The sequence below is a fragment of the Rissa tridactyla genome, chromosome 5, assembly GCF_028500815.1.
Source record: "Rissa tridactyla isolate bRisTri1 chromosome 5, bRisTri1.patW.cur.20221130, whole genome shotgun sequence".
NCBI classification, from domain to species: Eukaryota; Metazoa; Chordata; class Aves; order Charadriiformes; family Laridae; genus Rissa; species Rissa tridactyla.
In genome coordinates, this window is record NC_071470.1 from 31,872,562 (window position 1) to 31,893,913 (window position 21,352).

General features: G+C 37.5%; 1 protein-coding gene across 5 annotated transcripts in view; it reads left to right on the forward strand.

Moving 5' to 3' along the window:
* ZFYVE28 (zinc finger FYVE-type containing 28) overlaps window positions 1–21,352 on the forward strand; it is a 162,588-nt gene that overhangs the window by 34,015 nt on the left and 107,221 nt on the right. For 4 of the 5 annotated variants that reach the window (XM_054203242.1, XM_054203243.1, XM_054203244.1 and 1 more), the window contains exon 2: window positions 6,086–6,232. The exons of the other annotated variant lie outside the window; for it this stretch is intronic. In XM_054203242.1, coding sequence (XP_054059217.1) covers window positions 6,086–6,232 — 147 coding nt within the window. The remainder of the gene's footprint in view (window positions 1–6,085; window positions 6,233–21,352) is intronic. 5 annotated transcript variants of the gene reach the window in all.

The following is a 21,352-nucleotide window of genomic DNA, read 5'->3' on the forward strand; positions in this document are numbered from 1 at the left end:
GGCGTGTGAGTGCTTGGAACTCAGTGAGAAAGAATTTACCATTGATGAAGTTGTCACCAGACAAGACGGAATGATCATTTCCTGAGCAAGAATAATTTTCAATATTTTTTCTTCTGCTCAAATAAGAGGGTTTCCCCTCTTCTGATTTTTCAGAGCCAAGTAATAGGAGCAGATTATTGCACATGATCACATGTCTAGTAATTCTGCCAATAGTGAAGTTATTTTATTTAGCTTAACTGTTCTATTGAGTGAATCCTTACCTCTGATTGCCTGGCAGTTGCTACTGGTGAAGAGCATGCACAACAGTCACCATAAGCCAGATGTCAGGCAGTAAGTAACTTGTTTGTGTCCCTAAACTTTCAAATGCTCTGACCCTCTTTTTTTTTTTTTTTTTCTTTTCCCCTCTTCTGTTACAGATGATGGAACCACACCACAAATTAACTGTAAAAATTCTGAAAAAGAAATTAACAAAGATACAATATTAACATTTCACTGGTGACTTTTTTCTAGCCTTTTTTAAAAAAAGCTTAAAGTAACAGGTCTGGGAAATGCTTGCATTTTGGAGTTAAAGGAGATATATGTATTGTTTAGAAGCTTTCATTTCTACTGGCAGGGCTTATTTTCTCCTGACTGACAAAGTTACAACTTGCTGTTGGGAACTGAAGATGCTTCGTTTGAAGCAAGACAAGAGAAACCACTTTAGGGTTTATTCACAACTTAAAAGAATGTGGCTTATGTGGCGTGTTGGAGGCTTTGAAGTGGTGACTCATATTATGCATCATCAGTATCAGGAAAGAGTGCTTTATATAACATTGATTTTTGTATCTTGGTTAAAAATTTCAGACAAGCAGACTACATTTAGAACAGTAAATGTGATGGTTGAAGAAACACTAAGTTGGAAGTTTGAATGATGTGCATTACAAGTAACTTCAGTAAGCAGCTTTGCAACAAGAGGAATGAGGATTTCATATATTTATTCCAGCTTTGACTATTATAAGCAATTTGTACTTTCCTGATTATTATAATTTTGGTATGCTTTAAATACAAAATGATCGTCTACAAGATTATTTGCTATGTCAGATTCTGTATTGGATTTGTTGTGATTGTTTCTGAATAGCATGAATTGCATAAAGCTTCATCAGCTGGAGCTGTTTTGGGAAAACCATGCTCTATAAGACTGAGACACAGAAGACAAAAATGTTTTAATTGTGGAGTTACCTCTACTGAAACTCTGACTTAGCCCCTAGTATACTGCAAATGTGGATATCATCCGTATACTGCATCAACACAAGAGTGTTTTCCCTCATTCTCACTTTAACTCTTCATATGCTTGGTTTTATTAATATTAAGAAACAACATAGATATGACCAAAAAACCCAAAGCAACCAACCCCAAACAAAAAAACCCCACCACCCTGGAAAAATTTGTGAAGCTGGCTAATGCTTCAATGCTGCAAAAAAAGTACAACACAAGAGATTGAATAAAAACACTTTTGGAATCCTGAAGCTGTCTGTTGCATGTGTTCAGAAAGTTCATAAAGAAACTTATTCAGTCTCAAGCAGGTATAGAAGGGTAGTGCAGGAGTTGTGGATTCCCTTTCAGGCCATACATGCTGTAACATAACGTTTAGACTTGTACTCTTCCTGTCTTTCATCTGCAGTAATTGTTAATACAGGCTCCCAGGAACAACTTCTAAAATACAAATGAGTTGCATTATAGTTGTAAGAGTATTTAAACTTTGATCTGATTGATCAGAAATCACATGCCTTGAGTATTTCCTGTGGTTTGTTTGAGTATTTTTCTGACTTTCCACCGTTACTCTTACAAGTGTTTAAACTCTGATGTCTGGGAGAGCATCATGCAAGGCATTATCTCATGCTTTTCTTTGCATTTGAGGTCTCAGGGAAGTCAGGTTTGGTCCAGTGCCAGTTATACCTTCCTCTGCTCTTGTTCTGGTTTTGGCTTCCATGTCACCACTGAAGCCTTTTGTTGCTTTTGTGTTAAGGATTTAGGGGATTAAAAAATTGTTATAACTGATATAAACTGTTAATAATCTTAATTTTTTTACAGGAAAATTTCTCTTTTTCAAGAGAAATAAATATGTAAACATCTAATTTTTAAAGATGAATGTGCAGTAGAAGTAAGCAGGTTTAGAAGTTGAATATTTTTTTTTTTTTTCAGGATTGATGTTGACCTGCCTGGCTTAATTGTTTTTGTGCATGCTTCAAGGAAGAGTAAAGTGGTTCTTTATTCTTCCCTTTCCTTAGTTGTCTGATTTAGGAGGCTCTGTTTGTTAGCGTAAGAGAGAAGTCAGCAGTTTTTTATAAAATTCTATTTTGTGTATTGAGACTTGAGTTTAGAGTACAAATGCATGCAATTAGATTTGAAGAACTGAATCCTGTTTCTTGTGCTTTCTTAATATACTTTGGAGAAATTAAGTTTTAAATTGCATCTTATTGATTAAAACCTATGCAGTATGTCTATTCTCAAGAGCTTTCATATCTACAGGTGAAGATAAGCCTAATCTCTCGTGGAAAATTGAAATGCAGGATAAAGGACTTGCTAAAAGCTGAGCTGAGACTAACCCGTTTCCCGTTTCTCTTCACCCAGTCTTGCGCAGTAGTTACTCTTCTAAATTGAGTAGCAATCTAACTTCGTCCTCTGTGGGTTGACTGATGGAAGAATTTCTCTGGCTAAAATCTTACATGTTGCTTTATAAGAAAAAGCTCTTTGATTGGAAAAGCTTTTTTCCTTGGAGTTTCTTGTTCTTATCTTATGATGAATCCTACAAACAACATTAAGCTCTTTGTGGAACATACATATTGCAATTAGTTATAGTAATCTCTTTACAATAATGTTGCACCATATGATCTTTTTCATTACGTTTGAGACCATTTTTATGGGTACCTTTTTAATGTGTGCAGTGTTTTGAATATTGAGTAAGAGGTAAGTACAAAAAAATTGACCCTCATTTTAGGAAGCAGGCTGGTAAAAGTTGGCTCAAAGTATTTTTAAAAGTCCCTGACATTACTATGAGCTTAGGAAAAAGAGAAAGATAAAATTATGGTTCCATTGCAAGTATTTAATAAAATAGTATTTAGAATCATTCTAAGACAATATACTGAAAGGCTTGGAAGTCCTTTTTTTTTGCCTTTTCCTTGTCTGTCTTAAAATTGGCCATGGTTACTTTTTTCAGGGAATGAGAAGATTTCTGAATGCTTGGTTTTATGTTTGCTTTTGTTTATAATTAGCTGTGAGAGGGTCTGGAAAGGAAACACTCGGTTCAGTGAATAGGCAAGGAGATTACAAAGGATTGTGAAGATTCAGGTGTATTAATATATCACGTGCCTGACTTACTCCTAAAAAGATCCTATTCTCTAGCTATAAGTGTTTGTCTTGATTTGAAATAAAGTCCTTTTAAAGACAGCAGAAGCTGGCCATTCAAAAATATTTCCCAAGTTACCTCTTCTGAAAACGTTATCTCAGTGAGTTGAGGCTTCAACTTTTCTTCATTCATTTATCAATTAAAGGTAGTTCTCTGAAGTATTCAGGAGCTCATTCTCATTCTGATGTATGTTGATTTTTGTATTGTGACAAAATAACTTGTACTGGCTATTGTTTAAAGGGTTTGAATTTCCTAGAAATATATCTGTAAGGACACTGGAATCTTTAACAGAAGCAATATTCTAAAAGTGAACCTTGAAATGTGGTGGTTTTGATAAAGTCCAAATGCCAGGCAGGTTTTCCCTTCTAGGTGCAATGTGACTAAGAAAGCTGCAAAATACTGTAAATAGTACTGTAAAATAAAGCTTGACTTCACAGTAGATTCTGCATTTTAAAAGCATACAGTTACAATAAGTTGTCATAAAATCATCATAGCTAGCAATAAGCTAGAGATGTTTGTGGAGCAATTTGCTTGTCTCTTGGCTCTCCCAGAGGTAGATATTAATGTGCCAGACTTCATCTCTCAGTTCAGAATTATTACTGCTAGAACTGCTTTAAGTGTTTTACATTTCAAGAATTATTTTTCTTTGTGATAAAAGGTTATTTTTTCTTTCTCATTTGCTTTAACATAACTGAACTGCTTCTGTTTAAACCTTTTATTTTTGGGGGGTGGGGCAAGTTGCTTACCATGGGAGATGCTGTCTGAAAAACACTGATTTGAAGCTTGCTCTGGAGAGTTGTGATAAATTGAAAACACCGGTATTATTACGGAAATACTCCTGAAATTCCCTGAACACTAGCAGATAGTGTGGTAGATACTCTATAGCGTAAGGTGGTGTTAGTCTTTTTGAACAGTCCAATTTCTTTACCAATATAAAATAATAATATCTTCTGTGATTTTCCGTGTGCGGTTCCTGACACTATATAGCTGCTTGTATGCACCTTTAAAGGAAGTAGGGGTATTCTTGTCTGCAAATCTCTGTTTTCTGAGGTTTAGCCCTGAAGGCATCTTAAAAATAAACTTGGCACACTACATTAAGCTATAAGGAGGAAACTTCACTGTATTAAAAAAACCCAAACCCTCTTGTCTTACAGCTTTTTTCTTTTTACTCTTATATTTATTTAAGAGCTCAATTCACTGAAAAGATGCAGTTAAATTGATGGATACTTGATTGTAGGTGAGATGCTGGGTACAGCCTGCTCTGCAGAAGAACTTGGTGCCAGCATGCCTGCCCCAAGCTCTGAGCTGTTGGGAGAGGTGGCACAGGAGGCAGTGGTCCCTTCCCATCCAGGGCTTTGGCTGGCCCAGGGAGGTTAATGCAAGATCCACCCCTGCTATCTGCTGGTAGTTTTTTTTTTTGCAGGTGTGAACGCCATTAACAAAGAGGTGACATGGGCAGCTGTGCCACTTTCAGAATGATCTGGAGCTCCGATTTAGGAGATAAGTCCAGAAGTCACTGTGTTGTGTAGCTGCAGTGAGGTTGATACTGTGCTGAATGAATGCTGCAGATGACCTAGAAAGGAAGAGGATGGCATTGCTCTAGTTGTCTATTGCCTGTTGCTTTTTCTGTACTGGGAAGAGAATGAGTAAAAAAACTCACTATACTGAAAAAAGTTTTCTTGAGCATTTCAGTTCAAGTTCAACATGTATCCGGTACCTTGCAGTGTTCTTCTGTGTTAGTTCTTGCTTACCATATTTCTTGATCTTTCTTTGGGTAGTCCCACCATCCTCTTTTTTTCCCCTCAATTCTCTCTGCTGTGCCGTGTCAGACTGAGTAGGCTTTGCCTCTAATCTGTGTCTCTTCTTGCAAGTGCTTTTGGCAAAGCATCAGTATGATACAGCCTTCCTGTACATCCATAGGTACAAAACACTTTGAGCAGATTGCTGTCATATTTTTCTCTTAATTCAGTACTTTAATTGACTGTACCAAATTTTTTCCCCTTTGCATTTAGATTCATATGGTCACTTAAAGTAATACCCTCATTGGTTACTGTGACCATGCATACTTAATTGGCACTGTTTTCCACTGCCTCTCTCTTCCCTGTCGTAAGACACATAAGCTATTTCCTTCATTTTCTTTGTTTTCCTGGCTGAGCCACATACTCCACCTAACTCCAGTATATGTAGGAGGTTTTGTTTAATATTGAAAGGTCAGCTCTCTGCAGTTGGACAGTAATACCCAGCTTGTGTTTGCTTTCCTTCCTGCTGCTCCCTGATGGGAACTCCTGGTTGTTTCTTTTCTCCTGCTATGTAATAAAAAAAAAAAAAAACCTTGGCTGCAGCTAACCTGCTCGTGGGCTTAATTAGTATGCTATACCTATCTTGTTCCCCTGTTTATGAGTGAAAATCCTAAAGCTCTTTCTCTCTCCAAATGTTCAGGAAGTTGAGAGGAATGTACAGCAGCCCTAAGGTAAATGGTAGGTTGGGAGAGGTGAGAGATGAACACAAGCACTGCAATGAGACACGTACTGTTAGATGGGAGAGAGAATTTATTCTGTGTATTTGTAACCTGAGTTATGAAACATCACTTGTCCTATTGCCTGTTGCTTGGGAAAAGAGACCAACCCCCACCTCTCTACAACCTCCTTTCAGGTAGGTGTAGAAAGTGATAAGGTCTCTCCTCATCCTTCTTTTCTTCAGACCAAACAACTCCAGCTCGCTCAGCTGCTCTGCGTAAGACTTGTGCTCCAGACCCGTCACCAGCTTCATTGCCCTTCTCTGGACATGCTCCAGCACCTCAACGTCTTTGTTGTCATGAGGGACCCAAAACTGGACACAGTACTCGAGGTGGGGCCTCACCAGTGCCGAGTACAGGGGGATGATCCCTTCCCTAGTCCTTCTGGCCACACTATTTCTGATACAAGCCAGGATGCTGTTGGCCTTGGCCACCTCTATGCACTGCCAGTTTATATTCAGACAGCTGTCGACCATCACCCCCAGTTCCTTTTCGGCTGGGCAGCTCTCCAGCCACTCTTCCCTAAGCCTGTAGCGCTCCATGGGGTTGTTGAGGCCCAAGTGCAGAAGCTGGCACTTGGCCTTGTTGAACCTCATACCATTGGCCTATCGATCCAGCCTGTCCAGATCCCTTTGTAGAGCTTTTGTACCCTCAAGCAGATCAATGGTCCCATCCAGTTTGGTGTTGTCTGCAAAACTTATTGAGGGAGCACTTGATCCCCCTGTCCAGATTGTTGCTAGAGATTAAACTGAACTGGCCCCAATACTGAGCCCTGGGGAACACCACTGTGACTGGCTGCCAACTGAATTTAATTCTATTCACTACAACTCTTTGGGCCTGGCCATCCAGCCTGTTTTTTACCCACAAAGAGTACGCTCATCCAGGCCATGAGCAGCCAGTTTCTCCAGGAGAATGCTGTGGTAAACAGTGTCAAAGGCTTCATCTTAGCCCTTCTCATTTCTCCCAGTTTAGCTACAAATATTTATGAAGTTTTGTGGTTTTCTGTTTTTTCTTTGAAACAGTAAGATTCTGTAGCATCTTGTATCATGCTAGTGATAGGGGTATTAAGATACTACCATTATGGTAGTTCCTTGAAGCCACATGCATTGACCAAGTAATTTTATCTAATGCCATTTCAAAGAAACAAAGTGCTTTGCAGTATTATCAATATATACTGATTTGTAGCAAGTTATGGAGGCTGTGAGAAGATGACAATTGGTGATAGTTGTTCATTGTCATGTTTCACTTAAAGACAAGAACTTAAGTCTTGTAATGGATAAATGCACAAGTCCCTATCAGCATTTTGCTCATAATGTCTAAATGCATAAAAGGTAGCAAAGCAGGGTGGCTGAGTGTTAGCTCCTTGTTTACATTGCATATTGTTTATTCTGAGTATCCTTATCTTTAGTTATTCTGTGTGGCAGACTTGTATGTTTTTATTGAGAAATTTGTCTTCCAAATATTTTTTTTGGTGGTTTCTGCTTGTGCCTTCAGCCACTTCTGACACTAGTCCCAGTAAACTAGTACATAACTTCTAAAACCAGCAGCACGATGGTTTGTAGCAAATGAGTCCCCTTTTACAATCTTGGATGAATTATTATTTGTGATAATTACTGGTTTTGTGCAGTTTAATATTTCAGTTATTTCATGTTGCTTTGGAATGGTGGTTGAATAATTTCATTTTAACCCTCTAAAGCAACTTATAAAGATATATTTAATTTTAGGTAGATGTAAAAGAGAAAACCGTGACTTGTATGTTATAGATACAATTGAAGTATCACATTGTATGTAGATGCCATTAAGGGAAAATGTGCCATTTAAATCTTATTTTGCCAAAGAAGCTTGTGGTATGAATTCTGGTTTCTTTTCTTTAAGATGATGATAACTGGTGTTTTCTCTGAGCAGGATTGAACACTGCCTGTTGTGTCTTAAATGATGTTTCTCAATGTCAGAGTAGGCCTGGTTCTCTTGGGTCAATAGAAGATACAAAATAGATGCAGTGCAAACCTCTGAAGATTAATGGAAAAAAATTAGTTTGTCAATATCCCCTGTATTAGGGGGAAAGCTATGGATGCTATTCTTATTTTTACTGTGGCACTTCAAGGCTGTATTCCTTTCTGTGGCACTCCAACTGAAATAATTTGTCTTGAAGGTGAATGATGTTCAGAAGAGTATTCTACAGTAGTTCCTTGCATGGCAGCCACAAGTTAAACTAGATGATCCATATTTTTAATGTGAAATCACCATTTTAATTCCCTCTCATCACTCCTGTGTGTCTCTGATAAACTGGCAGTTCTGCTTTCCTCCAAGCTGTCAATCAGCTCGGATAAGCCTTTCCTTTTACATTTAAAATGGAAAGTAGTTGAATTTTATTTATACCATTTACTCAAATACCAAGGCAAGAGCATATATGAAGCTTTCAATAATAAACTGTCCCTTTCATGACTGAAAAAAAACCAAGGAAGGATATTCGTCCCACCTTATCTTAAAAGGTAACAATAACAAAAAAGAACAAACAGAAAAGTTGGTGGGCTTGTACAATTTTTGAAAGATTATGCTTGAATTATTTTAGATTGACAGGGAAGGTAATTACTGTGTGCAGGTTCCTCCTGAGCATGTTGCCTGTCACTAAGCATTTGTATTTTGGAAGCTCCAGTTTGAACACCTCACCTCACCCTATTACTGCAGCTTGGTGCAAGAGCAGTAGCAGCCTCCTGCAGTAATAGTACAGGGCTCTATCAGTGCTTTGACAGTACTAGGCAATAAATAGGAAATCAGGATGTATGCCTGAGAAGTACCTTATTACATGATTCTTGTAACTGATGTTGCCAGACCTGTTTAGCTGTGCTTGTCCACCACCCAGCCTTGCAGGAGTCCCCTTCAGTTCCATCATCAGCTCTTTCCAGGTCTCCTGGCACGGACCTCCTTCCACAGAGTCAGATTTGTATTTTTTGCGGACTTCCTGCGTCAAGCACTTTGCATATCAGGTTCACACAGATGGCTTCTGCATTGCACTCCTGTTTGGCTGAGCTGTGATATCTGTTCCTATCTCAAACCTTGTATGATGCCAACCAGTGCATCTGACGCACAGGGCTACAGTGCAGGGAGGAGTCAATTGTACCCTGGCACCCCCTCAGGCAGTCCAAAGGCTTACTCTGAATCTTCCCCATGTATCATCCCATGACTGTCATGCAGACTAACATATGATATCACACATTAAAAAAGCAGGCAATTGAAGATTGTGTTATTATTATTTTTTCCCCCCCTTGACTTTGATCTTGTATGATTTGGCAGCGTTCTGACAGAAGGCAGAAAAAGAAAAATCTAGTTAAATCTATTATATAGAAGTATTCTGATAGATGAACACTGTTTTGAGGTACTGAAAACATGGGACTGTGCATGTTTAGGTAAAATTTCCCTCAAGGTTTATTTTGTAGCTTAAGACTTTGTGTTTTGAGATTCTATTTTTTAATGCAACATGTTCAAAACCATTTTACTTGTTATTGCTAGAAAAAGCCTTTTGAATTTTCTTCTTGATATTGAAAGAGGTGATACTTTCATTCTCTTCTTGAGACACTCTGTCTTTCTTTTAAGTAATAAAATTGGGTTATTTTTGTTCATTTTTTTCCTTCTGCGTTCACCAGGACTTAAACATCTTCTAGAATTTCCTTTTAAGATTCCATTTCAGAATTTCCTTTTTCTCTCATGTCCCTACCCCTCTGCTTATCTCTGTTTGACCTCATAAGCCTTTCTCTCTCTATTCTGTAGTTTTCACTGTTGTAATATTTTTTTATTCTTGTTTCCTTAAGAGCTAAACAAACCTCCAAAAGACAGTTGACAACTCTGGGAAGGCTCAAAATATGAACTTAATGGACAAAAGCATCCTGAAGTCTAACTTGTGTTGTCCTCTTTTTCTTCTACAGGCTTGCTGTCTATTTTTTCTCCTGTTAATTTGCATAGTGAACCTCTCAGAGGAGGATCAATTTAATTTTGTGAAGTGATGAAGCCCTCCCCATATTTTAAATCTAACATAATTTTAAAAGATACGAATGTATCTTCATCAGTAAAATATGAACAAGCTGTAATACATTGATACGGAATAGATAAGTTGTGCCTCAATTCTTTGTGAATCTTGAAGGAGCAACTGCTATATGCTTATTGCAAGCTTTTGTGTTTCTTTGATTTAATGTTAAAAAGCAGTTCTTGCTTTACTATTTACAGCTGTTCAAGACTGTCTGATTTTGCTGGGCTGGAACTTAAGGGAGAGCTTGGCTTGCTGCCTGGATTTTAGCAGCTTGTCATGGACAGATGTTGTGCTGTCTCCTCCTGAGTATTTTAAAGCTGCTCAAGTGAATTCTTCAGACAGCACTTATAAATCCACACGCAGGCTTTTGAAGGCTAATAATTTAAACTGTTAAGCTAAAAATTTAAAATCTCAAATGGCATATTTGACATGTATCCAGTGAGAGCACACAAAAAAATCAGTGTCAACCATTCCAAGTTTAAAAATATACTTAGGAAAAAAATTACAAATTCTAATAAACTCTGGTAATTATGTAAGATTATGAAGCAGGAGAATATGTAATTCTCCAGTGAGAGGAGCATGTTGCTTTACTTTGCAATGTGTCCATAAGATGTAACTTTGAATATTCACGTTTTGAATGTTCAAGTAATTGTCATAGATTCACTATGCCTAGTTCACATCTTTCCAGATTCATGTATGTAATTGAAAAAGTAAAATTATTTGCATGTCCATAACTGCTAGGAGAAATTTGGAATAAAATCAAGTCTGACTGCCATGTCAGTCATAAAAGCTGTCAGTGTTTCATGTAATTATAACTTTGGAAATGCAAGCCGAAAGTGTATTTGTTTGAAAATTGCTCAGGTCTACTGTTCTGTACCATACTGGCGTAAGGATGTTTTCAAACAAGTTGTAAGAACACTGGTTGTTACTGGGCTAAAATAAATTCCAAATAGGACCAAATGTATTTTTTTTTTTTTTACTTTATGTCCGAAACTTTCTCAAGATGGTAAGTTGAACACAGGTGTGCTTGATACTCAGTGCAAGTATGAAGTTTTCTTAACCTTCTGTATTCTGCTCATTTAGAGAAATTGCTGTGTGAGAAGCATAAGATATATAATGAGTAATTTGAAACAGTTAGTGACCTAAAGATTGGAAAAATTCACTTAGCCAATTTTGCTACTAAAATATTTAGAAATATTTTCCTGTTCAGTCTCTCTCATCCTATTTTACTTCAATGGCTTTTACCATCCTGATGCGTTTGTTTTATTCTGGGGGCTGACTGTAGCTGTATGTCAGCCACTAAAGCAAGGCTCTTGTCAAGTTGAATATTGAAAGGACCAGACTGTTTAAGATAATGTGAGTGCAGAGGCTCCAAGAGAACAGAAAATACTTTCATTAGAAGTTACAGCTTGTTTTCATTTTTCTTCCCTTGGTATGCTACTTGAGTACATCTTTCTGTAGTTGTTCCTTTCTCTTTTTTATATATATATATAAAAATATAAATATATAAATATAAATTTCCATGATAGGAGGTAGAGGGATTTTGTGTAAATGTGCTATGTGTTCTTTAGTGTCCACTGAAGGCCGCAGGAAAAGAAGATAGAAGTGATCCCAACCATCCTTTATTTAGCTTTTTGTGTGTGAATAGACATGAAGCATGATCCTTGAATTGAACTCAACTGAGTAATGTGAATTTGTATTGTGTGTAGTCCCTTAGGGGGATTTAAAGGTATTTGTTTGGTGTTTTTTTTAAATTGCATTTATCCTCCAGCAGTTTTGTTAGTGGGCTCTTATTGCCACTGTTGCCCATGAAGAACTGAGGTATAAAGCAGAGCAATATTTTAGTTTGCCTCTTAGCAAATTTTGGCACAGTGCATTGAATTGCAAGGTTAAACTTAGTGTGTTTGCTAAGGGGTGATCCAGAAGTTCTGCAATAATTTATGTAGAGACCAGAATGTACAGTAGCCTGCAAACAAAATAACTGTTAATCACACATTTGCACTGAATTAGCCTCTTTACATGATCATGGTCTATTTCATTTGTGTTTGTTTCATTATACCTAAGACCTCAAATACCAAATACTTGATAGCATAGAGATGCAGATATCTTTGTAATTGAAATCCAGTAACAATGCTGATGATGCATGAGGTAGAAGAAAATCCTGCTCTCTATTATTTTCTAATTTCTGTGATAACGTAGAATAAATGTATTCAGTTAACGTGTTCCTTGTTAGATATGCCCGTGTACTTTTAGATATACTCATGGAGCTCAGGAGAGAGACATGAAATTTCTATTTTATTTTATTTGTTTTATTAAATGCATGTGATGTGCTGGTGGGAGTTGCAGGATATGCAGGATGGATGAAGGGGAGATTGGTACTTCTCCTATCCAGAGCTGAGTGAAACAGGATAGGGGGGGCTTAGCAAAGGTGACTTAGGTGGCAATATGGCAAAATGTTCAATACATCTGCCTTGTTTCATTCTGTAATATGTTTGTTTTCTCTATAGTACTTATGGAATCTACAGAGCTTTTTTTTTTAAATATAAAAACTCGAGTCTGGGGCTACATTATTGGTTATGTGAAGATTGTCTTTTCTATGCAACCTGTAACCTTTATTTTTGGAGTTTATAAGTAGGCACTGCTAGGATAGGGACCCGTTGTTATGGACTAAAATGTGTATCTTCATCTCTTCCAAATTTTCAAACACTAACTGAATTAGAATTGGTTCTTTTAATTTACATATAAGAAGAAAGTAACAAATCTGAGTTCATCAGTTTGAGTCATCCTCCACTCATTTCCTGATTTCCCCTAAGAAATCTCTGTCCCTTACGTACTTCTTTCTGCCTTCAAACTTGTACAATTACAAATGATGTTGATGCACAATGAGATGTATTAATGCAGAAGTATGTTTTCCTTTCCAAATGTAATCTATGCAGAATAATGAAAAGCACAGGCTGATCTCATTTGTGATATATGTGCTGCTAGCAAGAGACCATTTCTTCTCCTGTCCTTGATGAAAATTAGGCTGTCAGATACTAGCTGTCCATGTGTTAGCAGATGGGTTTCCTTAGTCCTAAATGTCACCAAGTTTTATTATGGTAGTGGCTCAAGGAAGAAATTGTGGAGACTAGGTTGTCATTAGCTAAGCAGAACTTAACAATGAAGAAGCATCCTGACAAAGTTTATTTAGAAAGAAGCCCCATGATCTTACAGTTTGTCATCTTTAGGGTTTCACAGTTCTGTGGAAGCAAACAAAAGGTACAAATCTGCGTTTACAAAAGTAAAAGCCCCACCTTGTACTTCATCTTGTAATGTCCACTATAATGAAACCTGTATAAAGTTGGTTAGCTTTTGTAGTAGATAAATGATAGTTTTGATTAAAGAATTCTCTTCCAAATCCACTGTAACTAAAAATCCTGTGAATTAACAGTATGCCAACTGATTGAAAAATTGTTGATGAGATTGTTGTAGTTTAACTTGAATATTGGCAATAAACAGTGACATTCACTTTAAATTTGAATCTGTCCCAGGTTCATAATAAAATGGTCATTAATTCTGATCTCAGATGGTGCATAAAGTCTTCCAAGTTTTGTTTAATTTTTTTTGTATTAACTTATGAAAATAGTTTCAATAAGGTGACTCATATGCAGAATTCTGAATCTGAATGTTACAGATGGTTGAGTCTCTACATTCCTCCTATCATGAAGCAAGCATTAATACATGGCTTCAGTATTGAATACAAGTTTTGAGTATCTTCTACTCAACTCCTTCAAGACAATAACAGCACGCAGGGTAACTGAATCTAAGTAACAAAAGGGTTTGGGAGCAGCCTGTGCTTAACCAAGTAAGACTGGCACAAAAGCGGTAGGACTGGAAGGAATGAATAATGAAAAGTTTTTTAAGGAGTATCTTGCATTCCTCTTTTGCTTTCTGCCTACTAACGCGTAGGCATCTTGTGATGAATTTGCTTTATACTTTATTGTAGTTGTGTTTGGTTTTTTTAACTACCCAAATAACTCCTCCAACAAAACAAAATGCTCACATTACAAATCATATGTCACTCCTGTGAGCCTGCTTTTTCTCTCAAGCCTGCCTCTGCCATTCATGGTCCTCTGGTCTTTGCTAGGCAGGACATGAAGTGACTTCAAGAAACTGTAACTGACTTTCAGCTAAGGAAGTTATGCACAATTAACGTGTTAAAAAATTTCTGCAAATGCCTGTCTAAAGATGGGGAGACCCTTTTAAGGGTCCTTATTTCCCTCTCCTATTTTTCGGGATAGTGATGGAAAGTAATTTTGTAGTCAGGATCCTGGGAATGAAGAAACAAATCTTACACTGGTACTTCAAACCTCAGTGACATCTTGTAATAACTCTGTACTGTGTTTGGCTGGGATGGAGTTACAAAGTTAACTGTCTGCATAGCAGCCCGTATGGTGCTGTGCTTTGCATTGGTGGCTAGAACAGTGCTGGTAACATAGCAAAAAAAGGTGAGTAGGCTGGGGGTGGGCAAAGGGTTGGAAGGGGACACAGCTGGGACAACTGACCCCAGCTGCCCTAAGGGATAGTCTATGCCATATGACACCGTGTTTAGCAGTGAAAGCTCAGGGAAAGGAGGAGAGGTTATGGCATTTGTGTTCACAAGCAAGCGTTACCTGTGTTGGGGCCCTGCTTCCCAGGAATCAACTGGACATCTGCCTGCTGATGGGGAGCACTGAAATGAATTCCTTTTTGTTTTTCTTACTAAACTGTTGTTATCTCGATCCATGAGTCTTCTTGCCTTCCTTCTATTTTTCACCCCATCCCCTGGGAGAGGGGAGTTGGGTGTAAGGCAGAGTGGATGTTTGGCTGCTAGCTGGGGTCAGCCCACCACAAACTCTTTCATGGGACAGCTGATACTGGGTAGACTCAAAAAGCCACTGCAGATGAAGAATGAGTATGAAACAGGTCAGACCTATTTTATGAAGTAAGAGGACCTAGCCTGCTGCTCAGAGGGAGGGATTTACTAAGAGTTGCAAGGTAAAGGATGCTTAGGCATCTCTAAGGGGTTTGTTTAGCTGGTTAGGATGCTGGTGGTAGAAACCAGTATGTGTGACAGCTTGTTCAGTGCTCTCCAGCCCTAGTCCAGATCAGGCTGGTGGTGTTGAATATGCAAGATGGGCTTTTAAACTAAATTCAGGACCTCTCTGGAAAAAAAAAAGTGAGGCTGTGGTTGTTTTAGAGCAACTGTATGAAAACAGGCTGTTGATTGTAGTGGTATCTGCTGTTGTTTTTTGGAAAGGATTTGTGTAATGAGCTAACACCACTCTGACTGTCAGACTTCTTGTGCTCAGCTGAATGGATAAACTATTGGAGAGACTATGTTCGAGGGCTTGGAAATTTGTCTTCACAATATTGTGTCTGTGTAACCTGTATTTACAGAGCGAGAGTTACAGAATGAAAGGAGTCTGTATTAATTTGTCAGGATATTATTATTAATTACAGACTCTCTTGTGAGCAAATTGATATAATCTGAGTGTGGAACTGTTTTTCTGCATGGGTAAGCAGATGCATTAAACTATAAACAGAGATGTATCAAGGCTCCTACTTGACCGTGGGAAAAATTAGAAGTTAAAGTTGGTGAGCAGGTTCAACATTAAATGAAACTACCAGACCATCAGATGAATGTTTAATGCAGAATGCAGATCATCTTCATCACTCAGTATCTTAACACCTCCTGAGATAAACAGGATGCTTGATGCATTTCAGTGCTCTGTTCAAGTTCCCTTTAAAATGAACCAGATGCGGCTTCATCAGTTTTTACTTGAGGGAATTATGGTACCATATTGCTACATATCAGCATAATTAGAGATGTACACTCAGTGAAGTTAAAATTGCATATTTACTAGACATTAAGTGCAATCCTAGAGTCACGAAATCCAGGAATTAAATAGCTGAATTCATCTGGCAGAAGCAGAGTCAAGAGAAATTATTGAAAGCCAGCAAAGGAAGTCTGCAGTACATTAGCTTTGTTGCTTTAGTTTTATACAGTCTGTTAGTGATTGGCAAACAGGGCAGTTACAAAGATTCTGATTAGCTGTGGGACAGACAGAGTTACATGAACAAATCTGCTCATCAAGTGAGTATGTAACAGCTAAACAATAGCATAAATATTTTTCTCGTGTTTCTGCTGTTTACTGTCAATATCTTTTAAATATTGATAAAAAAGTCACTTTTCAATCTGTAATCTCTGGCAGGTTTATTAATGCTGTAATTTTTTTTATTTTTTAAAGGTGTGTGTAATGAGAGCACCTTAGGATGCTGGGTAAATGTTAATAGCCACCCCTGATGAAATATCCACTATCAAGTGCAGTGTTCAAAATACAACATTTGTTTTATGGACATGAATGATGAACTGGAGTTTTTTAGTAACAAATAATTCATGAAGCCAAGAAAAAATTCCTGTCACAGGTAATACTTTAGCATAGTCCCAAATGAATCTTGTGACAATTTTGTTCAGACTCGGACTGTTTTACCCATCCTAATAGAACACAGAATTTAAATTTTTACTGTGAATTAGGAAGATTTTTCTCACCTGCTCTTGATTATTCTCTTTCAAATGGTGTTTATGCCAACAGTCAACATTAGTTCCCCCTCTCTCAGAGGGTTCTGCTTGAGACTGTATATTGACCTTCTTGAGAGACTGCATCTTCAGATTTATATTTCAGTTCAGAACTAGTTTTGAGAAATGTCATGTCAGTGGGTTTGGATGTGTAACTCTAAGTTGAAAGCCTTTGAAATGCACAGAAAATACCTATTTGACACCTTAAGAAGTTACTAACAGCAAGAGTCATGAACTGATATAAAGAAGATTTAGTTTACTTATATAATTATAGTGGGAGAAAAATCATAGAAGGTGTATGAATTAAGATAATGTGGCAATGAATTGCAAAGTGAAACTTCTTAGGCTTAAAACAATCCATCCGAAAAAGTTGTAAAGGAACCTTTACATTTAATGATGCATCTATGCACATGGTCAATCTTCTCAAAGTGCAGGAGTCTGATTTTTCTTCCACCTGTTTGTTCTCCTTCTCTCAGAAGTATTATTTCAGATGATTGGGAAAACAGTATTTCTGTAAACTTCATGCCTTTGTCTTAAATTTGTTTTCTTAGTTTTTGTGGTTTATTGTAAGACTTTTTGTGGCATATTTGTAACTTTAAGATTTTAAAACGTGGTGCATGTCTGTGCCATATGGCTGAATTTGTAATTATATAATGGTTTCTGATGTCTAATTATAGAATAATTTTATAGATGCTGTACAAAGATACAAGAAGGTAGCAAGAAGGCAGTGCTCTTGGCTGTCCAGTTCGAGACTTGGAGCTGCATTTTATCTCATATCCACCCTTGTTTAACACAACTCCCAGAAGCTTCAGATGGGTTGTGAGCTGTCAGTATTCCCCTGTTGTACCTAGTAATGGTGCTGTTTGACCATGAGCAGGATGTTAATGAATGTGTGCTATTACTTTTCTGAATTTGATAGCTCCACTTTTTTCTTAAAACTGAGACCTGTAGATACCAAAAGTTCAAAATCCTATTTTTTTTAAGCTTTTATTATGCAGATGCTCTTAATTTTCTGAGTTGTTTAGAACTTTAAAGTCATTAACCAATTACAACAGAGCTTGTTACAGCTTGGCTCATTTAGTGTGTTCCCAAGGAAAAAAAGCAAATTGCTACTCATGCATTCAGCTGTAGTTGAGTGTGCATTAAACTCTGCCTCACCCCTTGTATGCTATTCTGAGCTTCTGTGTGCAGACATGTGCGGAGTTCAGCCAGGTACACCAGCAAAGCCTTGATGTCCTGGGGATGCTGGGTGAGATGGGATGAAATCACACACCCTGCTGTTACAACAAACATCAGAAAAAAACTTCTAAAGAGTCTGGGGAGGGTTTTGGGGGAGGAGCTGTGCTGGTACTCTTACGGCCTTTAGTCTGGCTAACAGAAACAGGGCAAATAACAATTTGCCAATGTAACTTGCACTTTTATCACAGGAATTAGCAAAGGCTGAAGTATAAACTCTGTGTGAGAATGGCTGTTCGTAAATAATTTCTGACTTCACTTCCAGCCAAAAGCCCTACTAGCAGGTTTAAGTTGCCACTTAAAGCCACAATTTAGGAGCTTTCTTCTAGGAGGGCTGCAGAGGGTAGTGGTTGAACTATGCTCTTTAATTGCTTTAAGTGTCCCAGCAGATGAGTAAAGTGTGTTCATAGACACAGGAAAGCCCACTCCTATGACTGTTAAATGGGTTGATTTGAATCTGGGAATAGGAGCTTCTTCATTACAGATTCCTTTCCAATATTCTGGAGTAGTCCTATGGTGGCCGTATGTTTATATGACTTTAATATTAGGTTTTGTTTTTAACAGCATTTTGCTAAACTTAGTTAGATGGGAATTGGTTTTATTTGCTGACCATTTCTTCTATGAGCTTTCAGAAGGAAAACTAAGTGCTGCAAAAATATACCATGCAAGTTACAAAATTACAAGATTTGATTTTTATGGCTAAATGCCAATTATCCTGAAATCAGGTAATTACATCAAGTGTTTTTTAGTACTCCATGTGCCTGGCAGTGAGCATGTAGTATTTATAGGTAAAAGCAAACAAGTGATGAGTCATGTGATAGGAGCCAAATATGTATTTCCATAGCTTGTTCTAGTATAAATATATTTTGTTGTTTAGCATCTAACACACTTAATTTTGTAGTCAGTTTTTATAAAAGTTTTTAATTGGTTATAGTAGTGGTTAGTATTCTGTACATGCTTTAACTATTTCCTTGTTTCGAAGTGCATGTAGTGCTTGAATGTGCAAATATTCTGACTTTAAGGCAGTTTGATAGGGAGAAGTAGTTAAAGCTAAACAAGTGAGTTGGTAAAACAATTAAATATGTTTGGCAAGTCCAGTGTTTTTCTGAAAAGAACGATGAGAGATGCATAAAAAACATAAGGGGTAACATTGAAAAGTACAATATCCAAATAGATGCCAAAAGGGGTAGATAATCACATACTTGCATCCTTTGCTATACTACTATGCAGTTTGGCTATTGTAAATCCTGCTTGTGTCTGAGGGAAAGGTATTGTAAGAGTGAACACCAACGAAAACTTTAAAAATTCCTTATTCTGCAGTCTTTAGCCAGGCTTCCTCAATTGGGGGTGGTGGATATTAATGCTCTGTGATTTAGTGGGACCCAATGAACATTCAACTGAAGTGATACATAGTAAAAAACAAGAGAGAAATGAGCCTGTAGATTTATGCAACAAGGAATCTAAGGCCTTTGACTAGTTGAGACTGTAGCACTGAAAAGCTGGTCTTTCTTTACTGTCGATCTGAGTGTGTCTTAGGAAAATGCAAAACTGTGAGTTGCTGCTGGCAGTTCGAGTGCAATGGGATTGTGTCGTGTTTCTGACAAAAGCTTTGCTGTGCAGCCACATGACTGCGGCATCCAGAAATAATCACATAATCTCGCTGCTAGAGGGCCTGCATTAGACTCACAGCAGAACTCTGTGTTTGGAGCCTAACTCCTCTTTTCTTCATATTTTTTTAGCTGAAGATGGAAGGAACTTTCCAAATGCACCAGGCCCCTTACATTAGTTGTCTATTTCTCATCTGCCAGACACTGTAGAAAGTGAGGTGTATATTTACAGATAATTGAAATTGTACAAATGCATAGTGATTTTTTAAAATAGATTTTTGCTTTGGAGGAAGCATCTTAAAATCAAACATAATTCCAGGTTATTGCTTGTGAAAAATATTGTATCTGGGAAAAGTTGCAGATAATTGAATTTCTGTTTTGTTCCTAGGGTTATGTTTTTTTACTTCTGGTGGCATTTCTGCAAATCTCAGTAATTCTCTTATGCAACCACTGGCAACAGTAATATGCTCTGAAGAAGCACGAGCAGCCCAGTCAAAGCCAGAACAGAATTTAGTGCTTTAAATAGGCAAATCTACTGATCTGGTGAAAGATGCCCCTGCCCAGGGCAGAGGGGTTGGACAAGATGTCCTTTAAAGATCCCTTCCAACCCAGTCTATTCTAAGATTCTGTGAAACGTTAACATGTTCAAGCTTTTACCTGCTTTAAAACACTTGCTATACCTTTTGTACTTGCCTTTCCTATTTAGATTGCAAAAGGAGGAAGATGATATTTGTAAGATCTACCAGGTTTTTACCTGAAGTGGTGGTTGTTTTTTTTTTTTTTCAGACTCTGAATGTAATGTTATGTAATAGTGACAGATTTATATTTTGGTTTGATTTGTTTGGTAGTGGTCGTTGTTTGGTTTGGTTTTTTTTTAGTTCTGTATTCAGCTTGACAACTTATTTTCCCTGTTGTATGCAACCTTTAGAGAAGGGATGCTTTATTTACCTTTTGTCAGGGTACGTTTCTCCTGTCAACAGAAATTATAAAGACAGGCAGTTCTCTTGTTTTGGGTAACCAAAAAAGCAGGGAGGGAGACTCGCTGCCCAGAACGTGGCTCTGTAAAAGCTGAAGGCTTTTGTGCAAGTCTTACATGTTCAGTTGAGGGGAGGGGGGAAGGTTATAGTATAAGGCTGTTTAGAATTGCCAGTTTTATGTGATCAAGTCTTACCAGCTGACTGATGTAAATCAGTGTCTTCTGTCTTGGGTAGATTTTCTGCTTTCTAGCATCTAGCTTGCCTGTGTCAGACACACATTTATGAGCACTTACAGCTTGAACCATGCAGCTGCTGTTGAAGACTGCTTCCTAACCAGGTATCCAATGCAGTTAACTAAATGTGGTGTGGCATATGTAGCCATTGCTCCCCCGGTATTGTATTATAATATTGCCAGCTTGTTGCTCTAGCTTCAGGCTTCTAGTAAAAGTATGGAAGATCAACTTCCCCATTAATTTCCACAGTTGCCTGGAATGTTTTCACTGAACTGATTGCTGAAGCTGCTATTTTTCAGATGCCTCTTGATGATAAAGGCAAGTTAGGAATAACTTTTGATGGTACCAAATTATGCAGTAGCTGGTGTGTGTAACTCCTATTTTTATGATTATCACTGTCTTCCCCATATTCAATAATACCAAGAGTCTCATTTTAAACATAGTTGTAGTCTTTTTCAGGACACAAGATAATACATGTATGGATAGTTGCACAATAAATTCTTGATGTCAGTGCCTTCTTATACCCATTTTTCTTTCAGTATGGAGACCATTACAATGTGTTTGTAGAGTTTCAGATGTAGTGGGCTTTAAAGTGTGAAATATAGCTCTTCTGTTGTATTAAATGATTGCTGTATAAATGAAAAATTATTTCATAAAGCTTTCTGTGCTTTTTAAACTTGGCTCACAAGTAATAAAAGCCAGGTGATAATAAAAATCTTGTGAACAGATGTTCACAATTTTTTATTTGAATGTATCAGTAGCCTTTCTTACTGCTTA